We start from the raw sequence: 26,003 nt of genomic DNA, 5'->3' as shown, positions 1-26,003 counted from the left end.
GCATTCGGCTTCACCGTAGGTAAAACTCTATTTTCCTTGACAAAACATACGTTATGATTCATAAATTGTTTGTGTCAGACTGTGAGATAATTGTCAAGTGTCCATTTCTTAATACACATTTTAGGGTGTAAAACTTTTCCATAGCAGCTTTGTTCCTGTGCTGGAGCACCTCTGATGTTGCCAGTCACGGGTGCTGTCTCATTGGACCTGTTATAAAATTCTATAAAAATCAATTGGGAGTGGCGGGGTAAAAATGGAATTTATCGAGAAAAGTAATTCAAAATTTCTGTCCCATCCATTGCCAAGGAACGGTCTCATTAAGAAAATTTCAAATTTCGTGTTGTAATGAGTTGGAGTGTTATGTTGATGGATAAATAAACTTTGTAAAAATCTTAAACTAGGGAAAAGGCTATTCTTGCTTCATGCCCAGGTCAGTCTTCGGTTAAGAAAACGAGTAATATAATTGTCAGGACAAAGCACACGAAACGTTCGGTTTACGAGAACCTCGAATAATTTAAAAGGATGAATGTGGGTTTTTACGTCCCCATATTAGCACATTGTGGTGGCTGAAGCATCAAAGCCGGAGCAATGTCGCCGTATCACAGAAAACCGAACACCGGAAGTCTGTTAAGGTTTCTTCTCTGTCATTATTTGCAACACTGTGGAAAAACTGGAGACGGCACTCTTTATCACTCTCTGCAACGCCTTTAATCTGTAGGAATCACTAATCGGCTCCTCAGAATAGGTCACACCACCCTTAAATAGACTGAAAACTTGGTATTGCATGATTCGTGACACCAAAGCACATATTCTCTGTGCTCTGAGGCCATTTTTCTAGGGATGCGATTTAAGCGTCCCTGGTAGCAGCGGACTGCACTAAAACTGCTTGAGCTTTCCTGTAATATGAAAACAGTAATGTGTATATTGCATATACTCTGTTATGTCCCATTTTACATTTTATATTTATTACTCCATTCTGAAAGGCATTTCAAACACGATCATGCTATTAGGATAGAAACTATGCAGTTACGGTAAATATATCTTGGCGCTCTCTTAAATCCATAGATCCGTGGCTCATTTAACTACGATTTTCAAAATTAACGTCTTACGTAATATTTCACGAATAAAAAATTATGGAAGGGAGTGAGAGTGACATACTTTGCATATCAACGTTTGCCCGGAGGCGTTATCTAGTAGATTCACGCCCTCCCTGCCTACGTATGTAGCAACTAAAGTAGCTCCATGGAGAAGTCTTCTCTGTGCGTTAACATTCACGCAACTACTAAAAGAGTTCTCCACCATTTACGGAACCCGAAGGCTTTTACATCCCACACGTGTCCGCACCTTTTCTTTATCCTCTGCCAAATTTATTCACCCCACCCAACATCTTCCCACGATCTATTTAAATATTATCCTGCCACCTTCTCCAAGCGGTCACCGCGGCTCTCAGCCTCCCTAATAATTACTGAAGAACACTAGTTACGATGCACTTTTGCTTACGTCTTTCGTTTTAAATCTAGCTCCCTATCATGTTCTTCCATTCCTTCAAGAGACCAAATTTCACACCCATAGAAGACAACGGGTGAAACCATAGATTTGCGGGCTATACGTCTTCTTTTGCAACAGACGGGAAACTAAATAGTTCTGAATTAAATGGTAATAGCAAAAAGGATAGTCGACAACTGGGCCGAGATTTGAAACCCCGACCTCTCTCGTAAGCAAAAAAGTTAACCTCTATCGGCACACCGTAAAGCTGACGGTTTCTTAGACTTCATTATTAACATCATATGAGCCGGGATAGCTCAGTCAGTATAGTGACTAGCTACGGGCTGGATAGCCGGGGTTCGATCCCCGACGGGGGCAGAGGATTTTTCCTCTAGCCTCTGCGTCCAGACCGGCTCTGGGGCCCACCCAGCCTCCTATCCAATGGGTACCGGGATCCTATCCCGGGGGTAAAGCCGGCCGAGGCGTGATGCTGACTACTCACCCCCATCTAGTGCCGGGGTCAAGGAAGAGAGGAGCTATAGCTCCACTCCCCCCCCCCAAGCGCCTTTACGGCACGTAGCGAGACAAACGCGTACTTAATATCATGTCGCTTATCTGTGCCCGGTAGTTGTTGGTTCTATTAAAACCCAATGAGCAGTACGATTCCATTTCCACGCGGCTTATCGCCCGAGAAGCGTCCCCATGAAAACCTCGAGTCTTCTTATACAGGCTTGTTATATTTTGTGGCACTTCTATTTTTGTTAAGATGTCTGTTGGTCTTAATTTCGAGTTTTCGCTGCATCCTCTCTTCGAGAACTTCGCCGAAAAAGTGTGTGGGGTCCAAGATCAGGCACACTTGTGCTCTGAATTAATACGGTACCTGTCGAGGTTCGGACTAGGGGCTGCTTCTTAGGCTATAGTACGGTAGAAAAGCAGAGTTAACAGAAATTGGCCTAGATGTATGTGAGCTGTGAACCATAAAAAACTTTATGTTAAAACAGACACATATTTCGGTATTTGAGGTTCTCATGGGCGGTAAGTACGAACATAGCTGTCGTTTGGTTTGTATCGCCACGTAGTCTGGTAGATATTTGCCAGCGTTTCACAGGTCCTTGATGCCTCCGTCATCAGGACGATGAATAAAAATTCATTACCCTGGTAATGGAGGCAGCAAAGTCCTCTGACACGCCGGTAAACTTCTGCCAGACTACACGACGCTACGAGCTAGAAGACATATCAGCTTTATATACGTTGTAACCTCCAGCTTTAGTTTCTGTCGACAAGTAAGCTTATTACCAGTCATTATGGAACGCAATCCAAACGTCCTGTTCACATAAATACTGCAATTTACTGCTCCAGTGGGGAAGAATTGGTCCCTACAGCAGCAGTTACAGTAGTTGCATGCGACACTGTGAAGTGCCTTCAGTACAGAAACCAGATATAATATGGTCCGAAATGTACCTACCACGTTTAAATTGTAATTTTCTCCGCAACAAGTGACTATAATTTGAGGAAAATTTGGTAACATACTGTAGTAATCAAATCGTTTGTATGTCTTTCAGTTCGTTCGATTTTGTACAGTACCACGTAGCGTATATTTATTGTCGAAGAACACATTCGATCATCTGAATTTCTAGAATAGATCAGAAGAAAGTTCCAATTAAGCTATGGCGTAGAATTTGGACTGGATGGGCACGTAATTTCAAACCCCGTGAGGAAGTTTCGCAACACAATATCTATTTTGCACAATCACTTTGAAAGTGAGAGGCCTTCAACAGCCAGGACTGAAAACAATATTCAAAAATTTTGGGGGCAAACACAATAATAAGCACGTCGTGATGTAAATGATTTGATATGTTCATGTGAATGAGATTCTTTTTTCATCGTTCAGGTGAAATAAGGCATTAGAAAAATTTTGGGTCATTCTGTACAATGAAACGCAAAGGACAAGTACTGCAGCGGTCATTACCCCCGAAACTACAGCGTCTGTGTGCATCCATTCACTGCACGGTAGTGGAATCTTGCCTTATATCAATGAATGAGCCTCTTTTGTAATCCAGTACTACTAAACATTGCGTTGTCTTTCTGTATAAATGAACTCTCCGCATAATGCAAGGGTAGTTACAGTTAAAAAATAGTTATATGTAAGCCTGGAACAAATGTAACGACGAGTTCTACACACCAAGACAATTAAGGAAGCCTCCTTTCCGATTTACAAACATTTTTCCTTACTAAAATCTCCGCCGAGGTGGAGATTTTCATTACTTCACCTCAGCTCTCGGAGCGGAAATTTAATCGCAAAAGCTCATGACTCCTGTTTTAAATTTGCTGTTGCAGAAAACTTGCTGGCAGAGGCGTATAGTCTCTTACTGTTGCCACTCCCATGCCCATAATTGAGGTAAATATCCGTCATTTCTAGTAATATTTGGAGTTGATTTTCTGACCTTGCTTGAGCGTAAGATTTTAGGTTATGTTCACGTTCGAAAAAAGGTGCTAATAGGGTTGAATTTCTGGGTTTGTTTCAGCCTTTTAGTAGAATGAATTTATAGGATCCGTAGTATATGTTTTGTCCGACTTGTAAGCAAATATAAAATTTAATGAGTAATATTGTCCCAGTTTTCACCAAATTTGATACGGACCCACTTAACAAAGAGGAACTTGCCTATGTTAGAAAGTGTGAAGGCCATAAACCTAAAACGAGTCCTGCAAGTTTCGAAATACGTTGCGACTGCTTTACTCCATGACGAAGGTGAATCTACTGTTAAGAGGACCTGCAGATCTGCAGCCACCTACTTAGCCGTGTACAAGAATAAAGTGCGAAATACGACAAATATAAATAATTCTATACTACAGATGCAATGGCACCCCAGAAGTGAACTATTCTACGAGTGCTGGATTACGTGCCAGAGTAGACCGCGATCATTGATTCACTCACTGAATACGACTGACGAGTAACCTGCTCGTTTGCGTGCACTATACGCTACATTCAAGTTTTCGACTTCCTCGATAGGTTGTAGCAATCGAATTGACCCTCGCTTTTAAATCGATTGCATCCTTGAGTAACTTCCGAGCAATAAATTACGTCATTTATATTTGATGTATTTTTGTGTGGATTAATTTGTATGAGGACGTAAAATGGGAAAATCTTCACGGGACAAACGTGATGTTTTTTACCGACTTGCAAAAGAGGGTAGTTTCAGGGCAAGAAGCGCATATAAATTGATCCAAATAGACGAAGAATTCGATTTGTTTACCGGTGAGTATTCCACTTCAGGATAAGGAGATTGATGTTGACCACTATTTTCCTCACAGACTTACTTTATAAAATATAGATATTGGTGTGACTTTCCTTTGCTATTACCGTTAACGTTCTTTAAGATGGATTGATTCGTGTCTGTTCTAGTGTCGGCAAATTATACACAAATATCAGTGATAGGTTAGGGCAATTGTCTCCAGAATACGTAGGCTATGTTTAGTAATACCGTTATGTTATAATATTTTCAGTTACACTAATAACCACATTTTATCATTAGATACTACTGATAAAGATTTCTGCTCTGCACTTGACACAAGCTGAAAATAAAAATAGCCAGGTATTAAATGTTAACCTTTTGCAGGCGAAGCTCATCAAAATAATATTTAAACATGTAAACTCCACCTCAGAGAAAATACAACACGTATGCATTACAAAGATCTGTTTGTTTTTATTGTTTAAGGAAATGGTCACTATTTACTCTTGAAACCAATAAGTATACTCAGCATGTAAAATGCAGAACTGGTCATTAAAACAGGTGATGCATATCATTACCAGTGGGTTTGAAATGGTTAACCAACATAAAGACCTATTCAAAACTAAACCAAATTTTACTTATAATGAATTCTTCTTGGCTGGTAGCCCGAGAAAAATTTATTATACTTATCGTCCGTGAATGGTTCAGATCATAAAAATTTTACTTCCTTACCTCACTTCACAACCAACGCAACAATGACAGAAAATTGCACCACTATCTGGAATTTTTTTTTGCACTGTTGGTATGTGTGTTCTGAGGCACATGACAGAAGTGAGCACTGAAAACAATTCGTGGTGAATCTGAAAGCATGATGAGACAGTGGGTAAAGTTAAAGTGTTCGGATGACATCTCTATTTTAATTGCCCTTTTATTCATACTGAACTTAGATGTTATATATTCTCTTTTACCTTCAGCGCTGGCATTTTGCGATATGCTATATATAATTTTAGACGTTAGTTGATACAATAATATGAGGGTTGTCAGTTAAGACTGAATGTTACGATGTAGTCATGATCACTACTATAATTGCTATTATTGTAAATCATTTAGTTCAGTTTCATGACCAGTCATGGTTTGTTGAATTCCTTTTTTCAGAGCTCTCTTAGTCCTCTTCTTTTCCAGTTACCCACTGGAATTCCACTAAAATGTCCTTTTTTATAAAAATAAATTCAAATCATGGCTATTCTTAGCCAAATTCCTACCAGATATTAGTGTGGAATGGTAAAATTGATTTGGTGACCCTGCTATTTTGAGTGAGTAACATTTCTCACTTATCAATATGATTAACACTAATTATAACCCATCCAGTTCCTCAGTGCCTAATTGCCAATTCCACCTCTTAAATCAGTAGTAATGCATGTGACATAAGAATGGAGGTTTGAGGAACCTCCAGAAAAGTTCTGATATAATACAATAAAAGGAGGACAAACCATATCTCTTTTTTAAGTGTATGTCATCTAGAAAGTAGCAGCTAACCAGACCTTTTATAGTCTCCTAGAAATAATTAAAGACAATTTATGAGCATTGATGCTGGACAATTTGGGAAAGTTTGTTTCAGACTGACAAAAATTCATTAACGATTTTCTACTTTATAAACTCAAAGGCCTAAGCAGATGATCGATCCCTGTATATACACCAAGATCAGGTAACCTGTTCACGCTGCTCCAGTTGCACCTTGCCTTCTTTAACCTGCTCAGTCATTACTTTAGTTGGTTTATGAATATTTGATTATTCTATATAAAATGTGCATACAAACAACTGTTCACACTATGTATGATATTAATGCCAAACGCGTTTCAACCTCGACACTTGTTTGTATGCACATTTTATATTCTAATACTCTACACAGTATGCAAGGTTCTAAGATTTGATTATTCATTTGATTATTGATTAGAGCTAGACTGTGGGCACAAACTGTACCTGTACCTTAATCTAAGATTTAACCCGTTTTATGCCAGGAAATAAATATAACTTATTTGAAGTTGTCATCTTTGTACTCTGCACTGTGAGAACTTAAATCCTATAACTTATTTGATCAAGGAATGTATGTGGCATTTTTCATGAACTAATATTTATTGTCAAGTAAAATAAGTTGATAAGCTGTACATACAGCTCTCTCTAACCCTTTCCCCTCCAGTCAACCACCCATATACCATTAAGAATGAACTCTAATACCCCAAAGGAAAAGTGCATCCATGCTCAGACAGGTGATATCTGTCTCAGATATTCCTGGTACATTTGCTATAAACAATTATAATATCAATGATAGTAAATTCTGTTGCTATCTGGTATTGACTGATAATATTTGTGACTTCTTGCACTTGAGTTGCAATTTCTGTGACAGTAACAGACCAAAGTGCAATTTTTGGATAATAATTACTGGAATACTTGGTCTGTTGATAAAGTTTGTCGAGATGGTTCTTGCATTCACTTAGAGCTCTGAAAATAAAATTGGTGGGGCTTTTTATTACATGGAAGTTATGAAGTGTCGTAATGAGAAACAAGTAAAGAAAAGAACAAACAAATCTGTGAAGGTGTTACCCATATTGGAACACAGTTTCCATTTGTATAAAGTGAAGCTTTTGTGGTGACTGAAGTTGATAAAAGACTCCCAGGTTACAAACCATGTCAGATGACTGAATGGTGAATGAACCATATCTTCTGCCAGTGTTTCGAGAACAATCTCTGCTCCTGAGGATGAGGGCAGGTGTTGTTCTCAAAACTTTGGCAGAAGATATGGTTCATTCACTGTCCAGTCACCTAACAAGGCTTGTAACCCAGGAGTCTTTCATCAAAGTACATAGTGAAAACTTGGAATCAGTATTATGCAGCCATGATGTAGATTCAAAATTTAACACATTGCTAAACATCTTAAGAACTTATGAAACAAGTTTTCCCACCAAAACAGAAAGAAGATGGTTTATAATAATGAATGGATAACCAAAGGCATCAAAACATCTTGTAAACATGAACAAAATCTTTACCTAAATATCTGATCTAGTAGCAGCATAATAATGAAAATTCACTACACAAAATATTAACTCAGATCAGATGTATGCATTACAACAGACATAGAAGTCTAATAATGAGTAAAAACAGTCTGGAAAATTGTGAAAAATGAAACAGGTAAACTTTCTACAGAAGAAGAAACCCCATCAATAAAGATAAATGATAATGTAATAAAATGTCCTAAACTCACAGCAAAGTCTTTTAATACAGTCGTAGAAACATTAAGCAATGACGCCAGAAACTCGACAGAGGATGCAACAAAATATCTAGCTGAAGCTAATCCTAAAGCCTTCTCAAATGTTAATCTTAAACCCACAACAGCAATTTAAATTAAAAATATAATAAAGTTTCTCAAATCAAATCATTCCTGAGATTATGATGGAATATCAACAAAGTTACTCAAACGCTGTGCAGACTATATTAGTGCTCCCGTAAGTTACATGTGCAATTAATCAATGGCAATAGGAGCTTTCCCAGAATGCCTTACATGTTCAAAAGTGAGACCTCTATATAAAAAAGGGGAAAAACTTGCATATCCAATTACAGACCAATTTCATTACTGAAGCATTTGTTTATGTAAATTGTTAATTACTACTGACAAAAGTAAAGTTTTCATGGAATTCGAGGTATAGCTGGGCAGTGGTTAAATCATACCTTCATGATAGGAAAGAGCAAGTAGAAATAAAATCATCAGATTCATTCCATACCACCAACTCAAACTGGGGTGTTATAAAACATGGAGTTCATCAAGGTTCAATACTTGGTACTAGTTTTCCTCATATGTCAATGATTTGGCAGCAACCATCAACCCTCAGTCTAAACCTGTACTCTTTGCTTATGTTACTAGTATCATTATTTCACATCTAGAAATTAACTACTTTCAAAATTGCATGAATGATGTCTTTGCTAGCTTGAACAAATGGTTTAAAGCCAATAAACTCACATTAAATTTTGACAAAACAAACTTCATGAAATTTTGTATAAACAACAAAACTTGTAATTTAAACATCAGGTATAACAGTAAACAATTGAAGAATCAGAAGCAATTAAATTTATTTGCTTACAAATTGAAGTTGTCTGTCTTCAGACTCACCGATATGAAAACCTCAAATCCTACACGGCATACAAATTTACAATGAATATATTATCCCAAAATTTAGTTCAGGATGTTTTGCTATTAGAACATTAGTTCCAGTTTGGAAAACAGAAACTTTAAGTTAGTCATTGATCTTAGACATAGTGCTGCAACACAAGAATGCCTCCACCTTGAATAGAACAATGACGCAGCTTAGCGCATGTGGGTGATTCAATGGGATAATACACCAGTTCATGTGCAACATAAACCATAAATTGAATAAAAATTTACTTGGATATTATCCAGCGTCTAGTAAATATAAAACGTAAAACGACGTTTCGGAGATGGGACTCTATCTCTGTCTTCAGGTTCCTACACAGTTGGGCCCACTAGATAGAGCTAATCCCCATCTCCGAAACGTCGTTTTACGTTTTTACGTTTTATATTTACTAGACAATGGATAATATCCAAGTAAATTTTTATTCAATTGACTCTTCACCATCGTCAAGAAGTTTTAGATTTGATATAAACCATAAAGTGTGGTTTATAATCATTACATAAAGGAGCAAGACACCATCTATATACACAGTGTTTTGCAACAACACATTGTTGTATGAACTATGTGGATTTGATGGACTGGTTTTAATACACCTCGCCACTGATGATGACCTCATGGTGTATTGTCTGGCACAGTGTGTTTTAAAGTGTAAACAGTTGGTTTGTATACATGTTTTTATTTGTAGTCTACTTTGCTTACTTCCATTCCATTATGTCACATGGAATAATATTCTGGGGAAATTAAGTAGACAGAGAAAAAATATTTTATGTTCAAAAGCAATCATTAGAATTACTTTATGTAAAATCTTTATTTATTCTATGTGAAAAGTTTATTATAGTTTGAATTTCACTTGTATGTATATATTGTATTTTTATTACTTATTCCACATCCTGTTTTCATTTTACATACCTAGGGATCCAAGGAATGTAATAATTTGTATGTATGTATGCACAAATAATAATAATGAGGGCAAGACCTCACTGGTTAGTGCAAGAATATTAAATTTCTCAAATAGTTCTCTACATGAGGCTGTCCTTTTAATGTCTGCCATCATTCCAATGATTTCCTTTTGGATGTAAAATACGTGTTTGCTGTCTGTCTGTCTGTCTGTTTCTTCAGAAAATAATTCCATTTGCCTAGATGGAATGGACGTGAGTAAAGTAGATTAATTTTAAAGTTACTGTTTTCACGAGTGATGTGACAGTTCTCATAGCAAAGCTTGCTCAGCAGTGGTGACACATTTGTCACCAACTTTTTTGTTTGTAGCTAAATTATATTAGAAAAGTAGTTTTCTATTTTCATGAGTGTTTGTACTTGTTTTACAGTCAGAATGTACATAAATTCATTGCCTTTTAGTCCCTTATGCAGTTATGACTTAATGAGTTGTTTGTTTTGTGCACAGGAATATCTCATGTGGTAGATCTGTGTGCAGCTCCAGGGAGCTGGAGTCAAGTTGTGTCACAGAAATTAGTGTAAGTGTTAATAACATATAGTATAGTGACTACAACACTGGCCTTAAGTAGGAGACCCAGATAAAAGTTTCACTTTGTTGGCTAGGAGTGAGAAATTTTACTCACAATAGAAACAAAAACAACATCTGAGTTAAAAATGGCATTTCATTTATTATGGTATGAAATTGGACTTGTCTTATTTTGTTATTCTGCATTTTTGAAATCCTTTTTTGTTAAAGTGCAGATTACAGTTTAGTCTTGCCTCATGCTATATTGAGCATGTTATGAAAAGGATATTTTTTAGGGAAGTAGACATTGTGCAAATGTTACTCCAATGTTTTGTGATCAGTGGACATGGATCTACTTTAGTGAGGTACTGTGTAATACATTTATAGTCCATTTTATCATATATCTGCCCATCTTGAAGCTTTCCTTTCTGACCATATGGCTGCAGTCAACATTATTCTTATCTGTGGTATTGTTTTTTCATGCAATATTAATATGCCTTAAATTGTTCTTGTGTTTTAATAACAGTGAGCAACTTTCTTGCTCAAGTACTTGGCCCCCAGTGTTTAGAGGTGGTTACTATGTTTATATGGAATTTGTGCAAGCCTGCTTGTTGCCCCTTTAACTTGTTTCACTGCCTACTGAAGAAAAAGGTCTGTCTGTAATTCTTAGAAGGATGGTTTTATTTTATAGATCAGACAAAAATGTGGATGAGAAAGATGTGAAAATTGTGGCTGTGGATTTGCAAGCAATGGCTCCTCTGCCAGGAGTTGTGCAAATTCAGGGTGATATCACGAAGAAGGAGACTGCTCAGGCCATTATAGAACACTTTGAGGGAAAGTCTGCCCAGCTTGTTTTGTGTGATGGAGCACCTGATGGTAACCAGTTTGTTTCAAAATGTTACTATATTGTGTTTTACTGAAGTTCAAATTAAGTCTTAAGTGTTATAGATGCTGATATGTCTTGGTTTTTTTGGTGAAAGTATAGAATACAGAGGTAAGTCAGCCTAATGTAACATAACCTAACTTAGCATAGTCTAATTTAATCTAATCTAACCTAGCTGGGCAGAAACACTGGAATAAATATCACCCTGAAAAGTATTGCTTAGCCATTTTGCTTGTAGGTGCCTTTGATACACTGATTAATATTTATGATCCTCTCACCTGAGACATAACAATTAATTAAATATATATTTTTGCACTACTTCACAATTTTTTGAATGTTACAAAATTTGGAAAACAGCTCTGCATGTTAATTCTTCATTAGCATGAAAGAATTGTTAACAAAGCCTTAAAAAGAATAAAAGCAAATTACTAACTGCTGCACATGACTTTGCATTGATGGTTAACCCCTTCCCTGATTATTTTTTCTTAAAATATGATGCCAATGTAATATTTTTTATTTCATGTTTAGAATATACCCACAATAATTAAATTATCGATACGTGTTTTGATGAAAAGTGTTCATCATACTGTATGAAATGTTCATATTATTGTAATCATTATTATCCCAAATTACATTGGGTCGCCTTCTACTGTTTGTAAAAATTAACTTCTTCACAATCACAGCACACCAATGACAGCCAACCTAGCACAGAAACTTATGACACATGGGTCATTTCATGTGAAGTCAACAAATGAATGTGGTAACACTGTCACAGAATTCAGTGACACTTGTCAGTGTTAATTGTGATTGCTTATGAAGTAGTACACAAGCATACTGCTTCTCTGATATCACCATTTTACAGATATCAATTTTCAGGAACTAAGCACAGAAGAAAAACGTCACACATTCTTTTCTCACAAAGTGAACAAGACAGTAACTGGAACCTTTGTTTAAGAAGATGGCTGTCTTCTGGGTTGTTGTGCCATGCAGTCTGGTAGAAGTTTACCAACATTTTAGATGTCCTTGCTGTTTCCATCATCAGGGAAATCATCAACCCAGAAGACAGCTATCTTCATACTCACCACTGTGAAAACCTCAGATACAACCTTTGATTAGTTTCAGATTATTTTACCCTGATATTGTACATGTATGTGAATACTTTTTAGACATTTACTTGACTTTTGATAGCCTATATGAGTATGTATTTTTATTGTAACTTAAAAATGAACATTTATGATGTCACGTATCTCACGACTGTCAACAGATGCAAGTATGAATCTACTGGCACACACATCATCACCTAAATCGTGACTCTTAAGAGTATTAATATTGAAGTTGCAGCTTAAGGCAGTCCTCAGATAATTGAGGTAAACTAAGATGCAGTTTCATTATATTGTCCATTTCCATACCTCATTTACTCTGGTGTGACAGGTCACAAGTATGTCACTTGTGCCAAAGATATGCTGACATGTAGTAAACATTTTGCAGTCTGCCAGAAAAATCCTAACGCAGGTAAGAATTTACGAAGGAAATTGAAACTTGGCAGAATCACCAGTCATGTCTTTGAATGTTCAATACAGGCACCAGCATCAATGTTGCCAGAGTACACAAAATCCTGGCCCACCTATCACTGCTTCCTACACCACCACATCTATCATCCTCATACACTCTATGGTGCAGGAAATTCTTTGAAAAGTCTATTGTTTACTCGGCTTGCATAAGAATAGCCAACTTTCTTTATGGAACCCAAGGTTTATCTCCGTGTTCCCAAAAGCCTGCCACTGAACTCTATCCTGAGCTGGCTGCATCCAGTTCATGTATCATCCTACAAAATTTAATTTTCTTTTGTGAATTCTTGCCTGGATTAAGATTTTTATGGCAACCTGCAAAACAAGGCTGATGTGCCCACATGTTATATTAGAGATAGGGTTATTTCAAAGTAACATAGGAGTGCAGTGCTGAAGTTTGAGTGTATTATTTACTATATGTCAATACATCTCTGGTGTAAATGGAAAGAATGTGTGAGCTCTCAGAACTGTGTAAATGAAGTATAAACATGTTGTATATGCACACAGGTTGGTACACATGTAGATGTAAGGTGTTTTATTTACTGCAAATTATGATATTTTGAACAGAAATGTGTATTGTGTATTGCTAGGACATTCACTTTAAACACTACATTAGTTTAAGCAACACAAGTGCAAGCCAAAAGCAAGAGACATAAGACTCTTCCACATACCTTACTAGCTTAGATATAAAGCAGACAGGCTGATCCCATGATGCAACCCTTGAAGAAAGAGGGAATATAGTACACCCAACAATAAGTGTGGCAAGAAAAAAATGTATTCAGTGTGCTGAAACATTTTAACCACATACTAATGAACCTATAAGCTGTGCTTGGCTCTTGGAAGGGTTTGTCATCCTCCCCTAATAGAAAAACAGTGATTTCAACTTTTAGATTCAAACTGTGAAAATCAATTAAGCCTACCACTCACAGGTAAGGAGTGCAACTGCCATTTCCATCCAGTGTCTCTTTCTTCAATAAATATTACTTAATGTTATAACTGTTGTCACGCCACACCTACATCCCAGAACATGCTACTGCCTGATACCTCACCTGATTGTATTTGCATTAATTATGGGGTTACAACAAAAATAAACATTTTTCACAGAATCAAAAATTTGTTTCTTATATGACCTCAATTATGTGAGGAATGCCTGAAACTGCAGTTTCGGTTTTTATACTGTTGACAGTCCTCCTTTAGGTGGTAAAGTGTTTAAGTTTTGACCAATAATGCACCACGAAATTGGCTCCCTGTAGCAGTAAGACAAATATTCCCTAAAGGTACCCTTATATTTTATGATGTGAGGGTAAAAGCATGCAGATGCAACTAATCATTTTTGAGTTACAGCAGGGATAAATTACATAGCAACTGTTTCTGTGCAGGTGTATCTTCAAAGATAATTAACAAAATGCTTATGGTAACTCTGAAGAACACTACAATTTTGCATACAAAGTTATACAGAATTTGGTGATAATAACCGCCACTTATTTTTCTGAAATTTTTTTCATTGATCTACATGTTAACAGAAGCGTGAATGTCTTTGTTTTCTTGTTTGTATATAGTCCAGCATACATATATATATATATATATATATATATATAAAAACACATAAAAACACATAAAAACACATGGCTTATGAAATCACAGCAGTCTGTCATACATCTAGGGTCTGATATATTTTTATATATTTTATTCATGACCTGAATTAATTTGGTTTAGTAATAACGGACAGAAGACAAATATATTTCCCTAAAAATCATCAACAGAGATGTCTTAAAAAGATAATGGCATCAGTTAAGGAAGGTTTAGACTTTAAATAGGAAAAGTTTTAGCAATGTGGCAGAATCGGCGGCTTCTAGTGGGAAGTCTTTTGTAGCAGAATTTGAGCTGAGCTTACATTTTAAATTAACTTGTATTGAGATAAATACAGGAAGTTGAGGTGAACTGGCCATGTAGCATGCACAAATGCAATATAATTTTGGTTAAGAAACCTTGGCATAAATGCAGCTTTGGAGATAAACTTTCATGGGAGGGTGAGGGATCTCAGGGATACAGATTTTTATCCATTTTTTTACAAAGTGCACACAGATAAATGCATTATAAGGGAGGTTTCATCTATCTGTATACAACTTTCAAAACTGCTGAACATGTTCTCAAGAAGGACTGTACTAAAAGTTTTATGTTGAAATTTATCAGGCAATTTAATTTTTGGTTTGTGTATAGAGCTGAGATTAAACTTTTTCAGTTTTTCAAAAAATGGCTCATATTTTTAAAAAATTGGTACATGGAATAAAATATGGATACCATTAAAATGTACAATGTTTATTGTAAATATGCTGAATACTTAATGAAATAAAGAATAGCAAGGATAAATATTTTTTGACTACATTGTGATGTTTATAGTGCAGTTAGGTTTGCAACAACGAACTTCACATTACAAACTAACCATGAATTTATTTGGAATGTGTGTGTACTCCTTTGGAGCACCTTTTCATTCTTTGTAATATGTACATCACATTGAAGTGTGCCAGAGTCTTAATGGTATGTTCTTATGATGACAATGATCAGCTTTCAGGTTACATATGAGTGGCATATTTCTTGAAGAGTGAATAATTATTGATTGCTTGTGTTACATGGAATTTGTTTCATAGAATGATAATACCGACAGAAGCTGGCAGTAGTCTGACCTCTGTGTTTTGCAGTAACAGGACTGCCTGACTTTGATGAATACATTCAAGCACAGTTACTGCTGGCTGCTTTCAATATTTCGACAAACGTGCTGGTTCCAGGAGGCACATTCCTAGCAAAGTTGTTTTGTGGCAAGGACGTTCTGGTCCTTTTATCTCACCTTCAGACGTTCTTCAAAGAAGTCATTGTCGTTAAGCCACATACTTCACGCAACTCAAGCATAGGTACTGGAATTAATTTACCTAATTTATTGCAACAAAGTGTCTTGAAGATTCAGTTAAAAATTTATGAGTACATGTAATCTGTTGTATTTGCTTTTTGTGTACTGATAATTGTTGCCCCACAATGCACATACAGATTGTCACAAATTATGATAAACAGTATTATTTTGAAACTTACATTTGTTGTTCACCAATATTTTATGTGCATTTTTTGTATAAAGTGCATAAAATGATTTGGTGCGTACAAGTTAATATGAAACCAAAATTGAAAACCAAATTTTTCAAAAATGGCTGTTGCGCAGAATATAACTATATGGCATAAATAAGCTGATCAGAGCTAAAGTGGTGTGTCTAGAAAGGTGTAGGAGTTTTTTAGGTATATGTTTTCATTTTATTTACTGTAATGACTGAAAATATATTTGTGCTGCATGAAATAAAATATCCTAGCAAGCAATACCTAATTACCCTACATTTTTCATTTGGTATTAATGACATACCAAATTCTGTACATCATGAAATGAATTTGACTTACAGCCTTCTAGGTCTGAGGAGTTCAAATATAGTTTCTCTTTTACCCTGTGTTTTATTTATTTTAAAAATTTCTCAGTATGATGGACACATACTGAAGTGCAAAGAAAAATCAATTCTGCAGTATTGGATACAATAGTTGCAACAGCCAATTTACCTCCATAATAAGTTAATATCAAGAGCTTGGGTAGCTTAGTGAGTATCACTATATAGGCTACAGGCTAGATAACTTGGGTTTGATGCCTAGAAGGGGCATGTCATTTTTCCCTTAGCTACTGTGTCCATCCATACCAGGTTCATTGCCCACTCAGCCTCCTATCCAGTAGATACCAGGGGTTGTTTGGCTGGGGATAAAGTGAATGGGGAATAAAGCACGCTACTCTGCTACATAGTGGGGTGGTGCTTAATTAGTATCAAGGACAGCTTTATCTTTATAAATGAACATCAGATCCAGTGAAGTATGCAAGATAAAGAACAAACTGGGAAAATATGTGTACTCAATTAGAATATCCCTTCTTGCTCCTGTTCATAGAGGTTTGGTGGATTTCATTCCTCATTTTACTCTGTGTTGTTATGTTGGCAAGAGGCAAGTAAAGGCTAGTGAAACCAAAATTCTGTTTGTTAAACTTAAATTTCTATTTATTTTTATTTTATAGTAAATCCACTTATGCAGGGCTTTTGTAATGTAGCTGTACAACTTCAACAATTTGTAATTTCTGTATATTCATGAAAATGAAGCAATACTTCAAGTTATTGATAGGCTACAAATTTTCAGCATGGGTGCCAGAGGTTATTTGGCAAACATCCCTCCAAGATTCTAGCTACTGCCACACTTTCTACAGTGTTTCAGGGGTGACTTATGTTACAGTAGCATTGATCCATTGATCCTGGTTTTCAGTTCATCCACATTCCATGGTAATGGTTTTTGATAGACTTGATCTTCCACAAAACCCAATTCTAGTAACCACAGAGGCCAATGAATGGCATGAGCTAGACCAATTCACTTGTCTGGGAAGTGAAGTACTGATCCAGACAGTCCTTCACTCCCCACCAATAATGTGGAGTTGTGTCATGTTCATCATTGCTGACTTGTGGTAGCAGAAAACTCATGAATATATTGAGATAAATCCAGTGATGGTTTCTTCAAAAAATAAAGGACAAACATCACATACTCAACATCCATTATGCACAAAATTAGTTGCCATTCATACACAGTTGTGTTGGAAGGATTTTTGTTGTAATGTAATGTGTGCAAATCTTCTTTGGATATATTGCTGACCGTGTTTCTGCAAACCAAAATACACATTGTGCTCTCTCTGTATTTGTTAATTCTGTCAGTTTTGTTGATGTTACAGCAGAGCCACTGGTGGGCACAGGCTCAAATACGAATGTTAAACAAGGACTTCAGGATTATGTCTGTGTTTCTGTGCCACTATTTTTCCTTTTTACTTTCTATTCAAACTGCTATCAGCATTAAAGTTGTACAACTACTTTATAATAACCCTTTACATTGATAGGAAGAGGGATGACAATAAATATGAAATTTGAAATTGTTGCTAATTTGATGTTCATTTTATCAATACATTACATGTTTATTTGGATGGAGACTAGATAACGTGATTTTTTGGTTTGTGTGGTTTTTCCTGCCAGCTCTAAAGCTATGTACTTGTATCTGTATCTTTTGTTCACATATAAGGTGAAAAATAGTCATGCAATTTCTATTAAAATATTTATTGGTGGTTGCAATTTGATTGGATAAAAAACACACAGTATTACTGTGACTGTACAGTATCTCACACAGGTGACATCTTGTAACCTGCTCATTCTGGGCTGTCATTTGTTTTCAAACAGTCGAATTGCAAAGATGTCTTTTTTACAAGTGCAGCGAATGTTCATTGTTGAGCACTACCTGGCATCTCGTTCTTACTTAACTTGCCAGGGATACATTTCCTTTTCTCCTGTGCCAAAATATGATGGTATCTCATCTGGTGAACCGTTTCCCTGATGTGGGAAGCATTAAGGACAGAAACTGCTTTGATTGACCTTCACTGTTAATGCATGCATTGTTGAATGTGGTGGACATTTCTAATACTTAATATAACATTATGTTTTGTTTTCTTATTTCCCTGTAGTTTATTTCTTGACTAATAAAACATGTGTTTTAGCTAGTGTAGCTAAATCAGTATAGTGACTGACTATGGCCTGGATGACCGGGGTTCAATCCCTGGCAAGGGTGAGGATTTTTCCTCTAATCTCTGCTTCCATACTGGCTCTGGTGCTCACCCGGCCTTCTGTCCAATGGTTACTGGGGTCTTTTCCCAGGCATAAAGCACAAATGGGGCATGACACTGATCACTCACCCCTGTCTAATACTGAGGTTAAGAATGAGTAGGAGCTATACCTCCTCTCCCCCCCAAGCGCATACATGGCATGTAACTCTTTTTATTGGAACACGTGTTAGGAATGAACTTTCCAATGTACAATCTATAAACAGTCCTAATGTACAGTAATATTATTTTATGCTACATTTGACACAACATTCTTAACATAAACTAATATCTATTATAAAGGCATCATTTGGAAGAAATTTAGGGTTTTTTCTCCTATATTCATTTAACGTATTTGAGGGAAGTGGTGCATTCACGGCTTCCATGTTCTTCATGGCATTAGTTGTGGTAATTGATTACTGGAAAAAGATTATAAAAGCTGAAATATATTAATGCCTCATTTCTTTCAATATTGAAATGTTTTAGTTTCCAGTGGTTTATTTTTATGGGCTGTATCATTTCTCTGTTATTCATTGATAGTTGCTTAATGTAATTAGATACAGTTCTTATGGTTTATTTCAGAGTCATTTGTGCTTTGCAAGACTTACTGCCCTCCACCTCAGTATGTGCCAAGTATGGATAAGCCAGTACTGTATTTGACAGATCTTCCTATACAGAAGTATCCACTCGTCCATTTCAAAGCATGTGGAAATGAAATTGGTTATGACTCAGACACTAATTATCCATTGCAGGTATGTAGTAATCATTTACTTATTAAACATGCATTGGAAATGATTAGGCACCATGTATTAATCAAACCGTGAAGATGTGGGTTGTCATGTTGACATTACTTAGGTCTTCTTCCTTCATTCCATGTTCAGTATGGTGAGTGGTTGTGTTAGTATGCTAGTAACATATTTTGCACAATTTACGTGTTCTTATAAATAAACCAATAGTATTTCTTATTAAATTGACAGCATCTGACTTAAAATTATGTAGTTTTAATCTGTAATGTAGGAAAATTCTTCTGAAAGGTTGAGCTAGAACAGTTACTATCTGCGGTAGAAAATGAAATGAAGATAAATCCAGGTAAAAGTAAAACAGTCAGCTTCAATAGAGCTAGGGTGAAGGATAGGCTGAGGTACTTTTTTGGGGATAAATTAATTCCAGAGGCAAATAGCTTTAAGTACTTAGGAATACTTATTTGCAGTGATCTGAGCTGGGCAGATCATGTAAATTATACACTAATTAAAGCATGGAAGGCTCTCCATTTTGTAATGTGTATACTAAAAAAGGGAAATAACAATACGAAACGTTTAGCTTATACGTCGCTAGTGAGACCGATACTTCAATATGGAGCTGTGTGTTGGGACCCTTACAGGGAAGGGCAGGTAAGAGCCCTAAATCGGGTGCAGAAGAGAGCGGCTAAATTTGCAAAATACACTAACGAATCTGGTTGAGAAACATTGGCACAGCGTAGATTGATAGCCCGAATGTGCGCCCTTTTCAAAGCATACACGGGAGGCCGGGCTTGGAAAACGATAGAGGATAGATTACTAAAGCCATGCTACCTGGGCAGGGACGATCATACTCGGAAAATTAGGACTAGGAAACAGAACGGATGTAGGCAAATATTCCTTTGTAAATAGGACCATAAGAAGCTGGAACCAATTACCTCCAGGCGTGTTAGAGTCTTTCCCCTGTAAATTAGGCACCTTTAGAAAGAGGGTCAGAAAAGTAGTTACAAGCAAGAGGTTATTAGGTGGGGATTAGATGGTGATAAGGGAAGTGAAGTGTCTTAGTCTCCAAGTGATGACGGGCTGAAGTTCTTTGGGATAAAATTTTCATGTACTGAGGGTGGACATATTCTACTCTAAGTATTGTGATTAATTAGTGGATGTGTGTTTTTGTATTGTGTGTCAGTTGTTTTATTTTGAGTGTGGTGTGTTGTATTGTTGTGTCTCAATGTTTTGTTGTGTGAGTGCATCATTTCATGATGTATGTAATTCATTACTGTTATTGTCTTATGTCTAGGTGGTATTAATTTTTAAGTTAAGTACTTTAGGTTAGATGGTTTTGTAATCTTATGAGTTGTTTTATTTTGAGTGGGATGTGTTGTTTTGTTGTGTCTTATGTTGTTTTTTGTGTCTTATGGTTTTGTTGTCTCATTGTTTTGTTGTGTCTCATTGTTCTGTTGTGTCTTATTGTAGGTCACTGCCACCGGGTATAAATCCATTTGCAGTCAATAATAAATAATAATAATAATAATAATAATAATGCTTTGTGTGCTGCTTAGGCAGAGAGATTATTATATATTAGCAGCAGGCCATTATGAATGGAAAGAAAATGGTTGTAACATTGGTAGTTTGTGAGTAATTTTTTTATATCCAAGAGGAACTACAACCCTTCATTATAGTCCAAACCCATGTGTCCAGTGTATTCGAATACTTTGCAGAAGGCTTATGCTATCATCTGGTTCATTTTTGTATCCTTCGGAGATTTCCTTTCTGTTTACTGTTTAATATTTTCTCTGTGGCTTACCCCACACTCAGGTGCCAGTTGTACTACCCACTGCCTGTCCATATGCAGCTGTGACTGAATGAAACCCTTTACTTGCTCAGGGTGGTAGATTCTCCTGTGTGCTATTCATCTGTTGTTTATTTAAGGATGCTGTCAGGAACTCAGATTATACGGTAGCAAATGATGGGATGTCTGACAGAGAAATGCAACTGGTTCTGTCTGATCAGTCTGTGTCTAGGGTCTACAGGCTTCTTGGCAAGAACTACAGAAAACTATTCCCACTATGGACAGACAGTGTTCCATGAATTTGAGGTCCCTGTTGTTCCAACACATTTGTACCAGTTGTGTGGAGGGTACCTGTTCAAGCCTCTGTCCCAAGCTCTGTGCAGTGCTTTATATGTAAAAAGAAATGGATATAATTATCATTGCTGTTTGTCAGTTATTGTGTGTGGCCATTTCAGTTACAGTGGTCATGGTGAAGCCTCATGTCTGAAACCTCCTCACTGTGTCAATTGTGGTGGCACCCATTCTTGAGGTGACAGGAAATGCTGGTGATTATAAATGAGAAAGATACACAAAAATTAAAAGTAAACGAAAGCCTTAGTTACATTTCCAGTAGGCCAAGAGCGATATCTTTAACTCATTTTGATGACCACTAATAAATAATGTCTCTACTTTGGCAACCATCTAATTTTGATACAGTTACTCAACTCATGGACTGAGGCTTACATTGATACTAGCTTTTGAAGCTACACGTCTCCAGTCAAGAAAATGGAAGCATTCTATACACTGGAAACCATGCCAACCACCAAAGCTGGTGTCACCTAGTAAGAAAGTACGTTCCTGGTCTTGCTGAGGTACCAGGAGGTGTTCTAGTTCATCTCCCTGAAGTTTAGTATCCACATTGACACGAGGTGGCTTCCGATCCAACAATTTATATTCACTGCAGGAATCAAAGACCCCCCAGCTACCCACCTCATGGTAAACATAGACCAGTGAAGAAACTGTTACCAGTGAAAGTGCTGTTGCCCAACTTTTCTAACTCACAGCTGGGCTTGCTGCAGCAGAATGCTAATGGACTTCATGCTCTAGTTTAGTATTGTAACACTGCTGTAATCTGTCTCTAGGAAGCTCTGTCCTTCCCATACATTTGACCTTTGTGGTTTTATGGTGTGCTATTATAACCCACTTGACACTGAAAGGGCCATTGGAGGGAAGGCAATGTTATATTTAGTTTAGGACTGCATTTGCTCCTCTGCAGTCCATCTCCGGTCTCAGTTACAGGCCTTTGTGGTCTGCGTACATCTACCCATTGTAACATTTACACTTTCTTACATCTGTATCCCACAGAGTACCAATAGTCCAAGTTGACATGACTTATTCCTTATCACAGTTACCTCCACGTTTATTGTACTTGGGGATTTTAATTCCAAAAATGTGCTATTTGGGTCAGTCCTTGGAGATGGAAACAAGATGGTTTTAGATATCTGAACTGGGTTAAATCTAATTATGCTGAACGCAAGCCACCATAGTCTTGGATTAGGGACTATTTCTACTCTAGACTTTACATTCTGTAATCCACCTCATATGGTCCATTTTTCCTGAAAAACATGATAGTAGCCACTATGCTGTAAATATTCATGCTTCCATTTCATGTCCTAATGCACCCTGGCATCTGAAGTGAGTCATCAAACATGTTAACTGGGTGGATTTCTCTGAGTCAATGATTATTGAGGAACATGAATTCATCAGACCTTGTTGCATGTCTGTTCCTCAGGAGTTTGATCTCATCTGCCACACTGTACTCAGAAAATAACTCTTCAGTCCTTCCAGTCCCACCTCACACTAGCATCCTCCTTGTGGAGGAATATTCTCGTCTATGGTTATACTGTAAAATTGGTGACTCAATAACATCGTGCCTCACATGGTGCTGTATTTTACCCCACCCTCTTCAACTGCTCCAAATGAAAGTCTGGTAGAAACTGAGAGATGATCAGAACTGTGGTGATGCAGGCATTAGGCACATCTTAAATGTCAATCAGTTTCTACCAGACTATGCAGTAGAGCATGCCAGAAGACAGGTCATCTCCATACTTGCCACAATGAGAACCTGAAGTAACACATTTTTACGTTTTATCTGACAGGGTGCCAAAATCTTTTTCATTGGTTTTAGTGTCCCCTGTTAGCACTTATTTCTTTACCAGATTTGCCGCTTTACAGCCTGGCATATTTTTTACATAGAAAAATTAATTTTGTAATGTTCTTAGTTTTGACACCAATCCTTCAGTCACGCCTGTACGCAGCTTGGCCTGTGGTCATTTGTGTTTTATTGAACTGTCCGGCTATGTGTACCTTGGGAGGCTGGTGAATCTGATCTCATTTTGTGGCACAAATGTTCATCTTAAGTAGTAGATTGCCACAAATAGCCTTAGAAAGTTATGCTAGCCTAAACTTACAACATTAACTTCTTTTTAACTCTTGTACATGCAGGAATACTTTCCTTAATGCCAGGTAATTTATTATCTTGCCTTATTTTCCAGTGTTTGTTTCTTGGGAGAGTTGACACTGTCAGTTGTTGTTGTTTTTTGGGTTTTTTTGGTGGGGGGGGGGGGGGTTTGTGGTAAAAGCTTGTTTTGTACTCCCTGGCTGTTACCACATATTATTGTATATATTTGTTCATCACCATATATTACTATACTTTCTGTTATTATATTTATTACATATTCAGAATATATATTTTTTGTTTCTGTTAATCAAGCTTCAACTTATTTTGTGCCTTACTTAATGGAGCTGGCCCTATTAGTTACATGTCCTGCTTCTTTGTAATATGGCAAAGTATAATTTTTGTATTTAAGGAATTAAGTGTTCTCAATTTTGTATTTTGTACTGCTCTTTGGGAGCCGGGATAGCTCAGTCAGTATAGTGACTAGCTACGGGCTGGGCTATCGGGGTTCAATCCCCGATGGGGGCAGTGGATTTTTCCTCTAGCCTCTGCATCCAGACCAACTCTGGGGCCCACCCAGCCTCCTGTCCAATGGGTATCGGGGTCCTTTCCTGGGGGTAAAGCACGGCTGGGGCGTGATGCTGACCACTCACCCCATCTGGTGCCAAGGTCAAGAAAGAGTAGGAGCTATACCTCTCCCCCCCCCCCCCCCCCCCCAAGTGCCTGCATAGGCATGTAGTGGGACGCTTTACTTACTGCTCTTTGAAGTTGTTTAAATGTGGATGAAGTTTTACTATTAAGAAAAAATGGCTTGGTTCTGACATGTGAAATAGGTAGAATGATAGTAGGAATTTCTGGCATGTGACTACTTCTTTGTGTCCTGTTGTGAAACTGTGAATTGTTAAACATTTCTTAATTTTATTTTCAGCTTGAAGATTCAAAGACATATGAATACAGGGAACCAGAACAGGCACCCATATCACCTCCATATGCCCACTACTTGTCTCTACAACATGATCACAAAATCCACACTCTCCATTAACATACTTCTTCCAATCGTGTGTTGTACGTGCATTTGGATGGTGTGAAGGTAATGTATTATAGGAAACATTTCAGATGTTTTCACTCTTTGATGTTGAGTGGTCACACTTGTGCTTTGTGTTTTGGAGGTTCTGAGTTCAAATCATGGCAGCTTTTCATGTGGTTTTTCTCAGTCCCTCCAGGAATATTCTAAAATAGTCCCTCAAATTTTTCCATGACTGCTTCTTTCAGTTCATCATTCACTTAACTTTATCATACCATATAATTTAAGATATTGACAGTCATTAAATAAACATGAATAAAATTGAAATTCACTCTGAACCTTCTGTTCATTAAACAATCAGAATATTCTAACTCTTATTTAAAATTATACATTTCTTCTAAGCGTTTCTCCTGTATATAGTCCCTCTTTCCTTCAAGGCACATATAACATCCTGACACAAAACCAAGTCATAGAGTTTCTGATGACAAGGTAAATTATACTGTGGTTACCTTTGAAGAGAAGTGATCTCTCTCCTCCTCCCCCCCCCCCCTCTCAGAGAGTGTATTTATAGATTTTGTATGATTCTCAGAGTAAACAGCAATTATTTACTTATACATGATTGACCAGACTGGTCTTTGTAATGGTGAAGTGTTGTTTTCTTTGAGGTACAAACTGGATTTCTAAGTAATTGTTAGACACACTCCAGCTTAAAAGGGTTAGTGAATGCTGATAGGAAATGTTTTGAATGAACAGTGGACATTTCTGTGTATAAATATGAAATAGCAGCACACAGGATAGTGTATTCTTAATTACTTTCATGTCTTCTGGGTTGTAGCGCTGTGTAGTCTGTATACCTCAAGGCCATCGAGATTGAGCTACATCCGAATAACATGATCAGGGAGTGTAGCCTTTGCCTGAACTGGTCATAGAATTTTTAATATAATGTTTATAAATTTATTTGGTACACAGTATTGTAAATTCACACTGTTATATTATCCACTTAAAATGATGTAAGTTTTCATTACTAATATCATCAGTGGTGTAATGATGCATGAACTATGGATACAGTTGGCATCAGGTATAGTGATAGCACTTGTAAATTATATTTTCATTCTAGTAAACATTGATTCTAATAAATGAAAGTCATTGGACTATTACATATCTTGTACAGTAATGTATGCATTGAAAATAAATGTACAATTTATTACATAATGTAACAGTATATTTATAATTTAAAGTAGTCACTGGTTTATGTGTGCTTTGTACTAACTCAAAGATCATGATCCATGTCCTCCCAGTCATTAAACTCCTGTCATCAGGCTTGTCCACATGATCAATGTTGTAGTCTTTTGAACACTGTCACAACACATTGAACTTAATTTTTAAAGCAGTTGTAGATACAAGTAGCAGTAACGTTAACCCAAGCATTTATCTTCATGTGCAACACATTAATTTCCCATTGTATTGTCTATAGATTGAATAATTCTT

At 36.9% G+C, this 26,003-nt stretch overlaps 1 protein-coding gene across 3 annotated transcripts; it reads left to right on the top strand.

Annotated features, from left to right (window-relative positions):
* The first annotated feature begins 4,467 nt into the window (after window positions 1–4,467).
* LOC110838380 (tRNA (cytidine(32)/guanosine(34)-2'-O)-methyltransferase) lies at window positions 4,468–25,727 on the top strand. Of its 3 annotated transcripts, XM_087354480.1 has the most exons (7): window positions 4,470–4,741; window positions 10,320–10,389; window positions 11,068–11,252; window positions 15,527–15,736; window positions 19,111–19,280; window positions 24,420–24,581; window positions 25,351–25,727. In XM_087354480.1, exons 1-6 carry the CDS (start codon window positions 4,621–4,623, stop codon window positions 24,531–24,533), a joined length of 870 nt encoding a protein of 289 aa, XP_087210606.1. In that variant the 5' UTR covers window positions 4,470–4,620; the 3' UTR covers window positions 24,534–24,581; window positions 25,351–25,727. The 3 variants fall into 3 exon arrangements, with proteins under 3 accessions (XP_087210607.1, XP_087210606.1, XP_087210605.1); XM_087354479.1 differs by having other exon boundaries at window positions 24,420–25,727; XM_087354481.1 differs by lacking the exon at window positions 15,527–15,736 and having other exon boundaries at window positions 4,468–4,741; window positions 24,420–25,727.
* The last annotated feature ends 276 nt before the right edge of the window (window positions 25,728–26,003 follow it).

Source organism: Zootermopsis nevadensis, unplaced genomic scaffold (genome assembly GCF_977971745.1).
Source record: "Zootermopsis nevadensis isolate Lab colony 2312 unplaced genomic scaffold, Znev_1.0 Znev_ptg000023l, whole genome shotgun sequence".
Taxonomy (NCBI): domain Eukaryota; kingdom Metazoa; phylum Arthropoda; class Insecta; order Blattodea; family Termopsidae; genus Zootermopsis; species Zootermopsis nevadensis.
The sequence above is the reverse complement of the archived record's forward strand: the minus strand, read 5'-3'. Positions and strand labels throughout refer to the sequence as shown.